The sequence below is a fragment of the Echinococcus granulosus genome (genome assembly GCF_000524195.1).
Source record: "Echinococcus granulosus chromosome Unknown EG_S00255, whole genome shotgun sequence".
Taxonomy (NCBI): domain Eukaryota; kingdom Metazoa; phylum Platyhelminthes; class Cestoda; order Cyclophyllidea; family Taeniidae; genus Echinococcus; species Echinococcus granulosus.
In genome coordinates, this window is record NW_020170635.1 from 32,246 (window position 1) to 37,980 (window position 5,735).

The 5,735-nt window shown below is 43.4% G+C and overlaps 1 protein-coding gene across 1 annotated transcript in view; it reads left to right on the plus strand. All coding sequences in view use genetic code 11, as the record gives it.

The window, feature by feature from the left end:
* Window positions 1-4,751: 4,751 nt before the first annotated feature.
* The window catches only part of EGR_10704 (hypothetical protein), a gene marked incomplete at both ends in the record, with an annotated part of 4,499 nt that continues 3,515 nt past the window's right edge, over window positions 4,752-5,735 (plus strand). Inside the window, one exon of the mRNA XM_024499953.1 lies at window positions 4,752-4,791. Within this exon, the coding sequence (XP_024345637.1) occupies window positions 4,752-4,791 (40 nt within the window). The remainder of the gene's footprint in view (window positions 4,792-5,735) is intronic.

Here is a 5,735-nt window from a genome sequence, read left to right on the forward strand (position 1 = left end):
TTTCAAATGCAGCCACATGTTGACAATGATATTACCTGCTTAAAACCCTCCAAAGTGTTGCAAATCACGACCTCACTCAGACCCTTACGTCTCTTTTCTTACACTCTTCTTCTACATCCTTCACATCCATTCCGCTGCAGTCACGCAATCTGTCCCCGTAGTGACATCCCGCCAGACTCGAGGATGGTGCGCACACCCCTACGCCAGTGTTAAATCACCTACGTGGTTTATCGCTGGTTGATTATTTGCAAGGGAGCGTTCATTACAAGACGAACACAATTCACAACCAAAATTCCACGGTTGTAGCAAAAGCAGGATTACTTACATCCTAGTGCTATTGCATGGAAGCATCCTGAGAGTAGCGAGTGATTGAGAAATGACCAGTTTGAAGAACGCACTGGTTCCATTACTTGCCTCGGTAAATAAGTAACACAACTAGTGGGAGAATTATTTCATCCGACGCACATTTCTCCACTCATTGCGCAAAATCCACATTTCCTATTAGCATTATTACCTACTTGTGAGTGTCAAGAATGGATAATAAGTCTGATTTTGACCTTACCTATCATTCTGCACAGCCTAAAAAAAGAGGAAAATACCATGCATTTGGCTCCTTATTGACTCGCTTTGGGACCAGTCTCACATCATGCTTCAATGTGCCTAGGCTGGATTAACTTCATTTGATAATCAGTCTTAGGGCAAATTCGCATTTCGTAAAGCGTAAATGCACCTCAAACGAATTCTACCTTACACTATCTTGCACATGCTACCAAAGTTACTGTATGCATACCCTTCTCTCACAGGTATTGACGAAGTGTCAGGGAAATATGTCTCTCCAAATACGTGCATCTCACAACGTGCTAGCTCAACTGAAATTGGTCACCTGCTTTTATAAGAATCCACTGCTGTGTCGTCAGCATTCAAAAAAACCAATTCTCCAAAATGAGTCTTCCTTCAACTTGATTCGAATAATATTTCGTCAAAGACAAATAAGTTAATTGAGAGTAGTAAATTGAAATGACCAAAGACGACAACTTCGTTTGCTTTGCTAAAAATAGGTGAGGAAGGTTTCCTTTGATGCAGTTGTGTTGCGTGTGGTGCTTAGTTCCCTTTGTTAAAATATACATCATTTGGCGAATGTAATACATTCTTAATGGTTATCCTCCACTATGCAATCCAAGGGCTTCCAAAATGTTACAACTTTGATGGTATTAATGATATTATAGTGCGTTTCCTTACCAGAACGATCACAAATTGCATTACTGTGCTCAAACTCGTTTCATTTGTCATGAAGCTTGCTTACTCAACAGATCCACAGCACAAGTAGGATGTATGCAAGAAGGAAGGGCTAAGACACAAAACGTGAACCCAACGTAGGAAGCATATCAAGCCTAAGAAATAAACTCGGAGAAACTAGGAAGGCGTAAGTAACAGCTAAGCTGAATGCCTCAATGTGTCCTACACGCAAAACAATGCGAGGAGAAATTTATTCTAAGCAAAATTAGAAAAGCATAAAAAGTGCGTTTATTTCTGCTGTTGCGACTGAAAAGCAAGATAATGTTAAATTTTGACAAGTATAATGCGTCCATATGATCTGCGACGAGGTCTGCAGGCGAGACGATAGTGGAGAGGCTCATTCCTTATTTTCGAAGCATACACTAGTAGATTTTGATGTCTTTTCGCCCCATTGCAATCCGAAATGTAACAGAGGCATATTGGTTGATGTCCGTATCTTTTTAATTTACACAAACCGTTCATTAGTCAGTAAAACGCTGGCAACATCCACTTTTTTGGAACGCAAAGTAGGTGTTGCAAATGAGATGAGGAGAGATTAAAAATGCTTAAGTGGAGTCAAAACCGAGGTGTAACATTCAGCCTTAGAGAATTAGACGTCAATGTACTGGTAATTACCAATAGACACCCCACATAAAGGTGTTGCACATCTCTAACTGAACAGCTCTCTCCTATTGCGCCGACATTTGTCTGTCGTCATTCTCTCACTTTGCAGGCAACCACCGCACTCCTCCAGCGGTTGGGTGACTTTAATCAATGCTTGTGTTCCCACTAAGCACACTCATTCATCAACTGGATGATCTTTAGCACATTAGTCACTTTTGTGGAGCCTTGCGTGGTATAGTGCCAGTCAACCAGAAATTTAACCTAAGACTCTGCTTCAACAAAGAGCATGAAAATCTAACCTGACAGCTGGCATTAGACGTTCCAAAATAGCATTGAAGTAGATCCTAATTGCTTTATATTTAACATTAACATTTAACATAAAGTCACATAAAGGCCCTTCAGGACCTATGCAACATTTAACGTTTAACGATGATTATTCCTACCGACGCCTTTATTGATGGAGTAATCCTTGATAAGAGCCGAACGAAATTTGACAGCATGAGTTCTCCTCACTGGTGCCAAAAACTATGAAATAGTCACTAGACAGGTCTGATGTGGTAAGCATTCTCACAAATGGCATCATCGAAGTACTTCCTCTTATGTCACTATCTTCTCCACCTTCAGGATACGAGTTTGCACGGAAGTATGCAGTGAGCAGTGAATGAGTCGCCTGGACATTAAATCCAGTCACTGCCTACTCCTACTTGTTATTCTGCAAATGCGCTGATCAGTGGTTGCAGTTTGACTGCCAACCCAAAGAAGACGTAAAGGGAAACAAACTGGCATCACCTCCTACTAGGTTTAACTGGCATGGGTTGAACACAGACCCATTGTTTTCAAAAAATCTATGCATTGCCCATTTCGCAGTCTTTCGTAAATTGCAAAATGCCATTTCTTCAGAGCTGTATCCTAAAATGTACGATGCTGGTGGTCCATGATGCAATGCGGGACCTGCTCAAAGGTATTATTTGCGTGAAATGTAGGTGTAGTATTAGAGGAGAAAAAAGGGAAAATATCTGCTAAATGTCCAATCCTTCACGAATGCAATGTTCATGTGTCAATGCCTAGAATTGCTAGTTGTCATTTAGACGCTAAGAGCGAAGGTTCGATGGCAGTGCAGTCGATGCATAAAACCGTGTCTCACCAATCCTACTTGTTGCTCATTTGTGCTTAATTCTAAAAAAATTTGGGATAGGCATGCAAATATATGATTGGTTAAATGCATATTTTGACAAAATTTGGTCAGTATTTACAGCATCAGTGACTGAGCTCATGTCATTGACCCCCGTGTACGAATGGCAATCCAATCTAATGCAAACACAATTGGTTTTAACGCTATGGCTGCAGAGGAAAAAGAGAACACTGAATCTGCTGCGGAGTTAGCAGCTTCGGCTTATATGCAATTTAAATGTTTAATCATACAAATGCCCGTGATCCTTAATTGTAGAAATCAAGAAAAGGAAGAAATTCGGCCTTCTTTCTTGCCAAGTAAAGTGCCACTAAACAGCCATTCAGATAATGAAACAATCATTCAGAGCTTTAGTTTTTCGTGGCGATTGACTTCAAAAAAGCTGTCAAGGAAGAGCTAAAACGCTAATCAAAATGTTGCATTTAAGCACAAGCAAAACATATAAATAATTGACGCCGAGCCTTTTGCACAGGTCTACTCATTTTCCACGCATCGCAGCCACACTATGAACTACTCAAGGTCACTCGAAGGCCTCTCAACGGGCGGCACATAGGTGTTCATACATCCATACCCACGCACCATGCATTGACCGTAATAGGCGCTTTGTCGGGCTTTTGCATCACAACTGCTTGGGGCTTGCAAAACTATTGGTAGCAAGCCTCCATTTAGCGCATCCGGAATGGGTGCCACACGTGTGCGACTTCTAGACCAACTGTCACGAATATGTGACATGTGACATTGATCAATTTATAATGAATGCTTTATGCATTAGGATGACGAGTAAGTAGACATGGCGTGCAATCTCGTCGGTATTTCCAGCAAACAGCGTAGATAATGATAAGGATGATCCAAACAAAACAGAGAGATAGTTCAGGGTTCGAAGTTAAGTGGTGAAGGGAGACTGAGGTAGGCTCGGTCAACTCGAAATTAGCGCTCATCACAGCGGTCAACTTCTTCAGACAGTCCGCGAATTCCAATCTGTCACGTGGACAAGTCGATTGGCGTCTTGTGGCCTTGTGACAGCAGTTACATGAACTCACTGTCCTGCCCACCTTGTACTACATGACACACAATTTGTCCACCTATAATGCTACACTACCGATTGGCGTCTACGCATCGCAAAGCCGAATCCGCCAATATCTTGCCTCACAATCCACTGCTCGATTGTGCCCAAACAAGCTTGTCTTAACAGGGCTGTTACTTTCCCTCAGAACTATGGTTAAAGTTGGTTACTCAGGTGTATTCCACCATTGGCATTGGCATCAATATCAGTGCTGACGTACGAAAAGTGGAATTTTTTAGCACCAATTACATCAGTTCCACGTGGCACAAGCGGAATGCTGTTGCGCAAATTGTGGTATCATCTGCTCCAGTGTTCCTCAACACACGTGGTCGCGAGAGGCAATTGGGAGCGGAGGAAGAGAATATAAAGAATGGGACTAAAAGACGAGGACAGCAGTGTGACTTCAGTGCCGAGGCGACTGGTAAATGTCACATTGTGCTTTTGTTCGTTGCAGTTTGTCGACAAGCCGGAGCGTTTCCTGTGCAAATTGTGGATTACTACGAAGGCGATTGTGCTACACATTGTGGTTGACATGCTGAGTTGAGAGGAGAGATGTGCGGTAGTGAATGGGACAGTGAATCGAACTGAAGTTGCTTGTGCATGGTAGATGACTGGTCAGATGGAGAGGAAGAAGACACAGGTAGGCGCACAATTGAGATGCTCGGATACATGCATTGCATAGGTGTGTGTGTTTGAAGATGATAAAAGACCGGGTGTGCGAGAAGAGGAGGCGGTGAAGGAAGGAACGGAGACGAGGGTGAATGTAAATGGAAGTAAGAGTGAGACCGTGAAGGTGGAGACAAACAAGAATCGGGATGGAAATAAGGAGGAGGAGGAGACGGAGGTGGTTGAGTTAGAGGCAAAGAAGAATGGAGGTGAGAACGAGAAAAAGAATGAAGAGTGTTTGGTGAATGTGGACGTGGCGAGGGAGGTAGAGGTAGAGTTGGAGACGAGGGCAGAGGTGGAGGCGGAAGCGGAGGAAAGGAAGACGAAGGTGCGAAAAGAGGGCTAGGATAGTTGAAGCCCATTCAAGCTCGCGTGAAAGGCCACCTCCGTCTACCTTGAATCCGTACTTGTGTTCCAAAGGAGACTGAAGCGTTATGATGGAATTTGCACATAGCGTCATATTGTGAAGGACATTCCAAATATGTGTAGTATCGTCTTGCAAGTAGTTTTGCTTTTGAAACAACTCGCCTAGCAGAAGCAGCCATCCGCAGGCAATAGAACCAGAGCACCCACGCAAGATGGCAGAAATTCATCTGCCCCTGTTATTGCATTGTTTTGCAGCGCTGGTGAACTTACAGTGAAGCACAGCGGGGAATGGAGAGGCAGTTAAGGCAAATAATTCCTGCTATACAGTAATTTTAGCTGGAGAAGTCGAAACGAAGCGGCTGGTGGACGTTGTTGATGAACCGGTTGGTGGGAATGACGACAATGCGCAGAGGTGCGAGAAGTAGTAGAAAGCATTGAAATGCGTAGTTCAGCATGCCTGGCGGTTGGGCGTGTGAATCACTTCCTCGCATCACCTGACACGTCTGTGAAAATCGATCGGTCGCACGTGTTGCGTGGTGTCTCGTGTTGCAA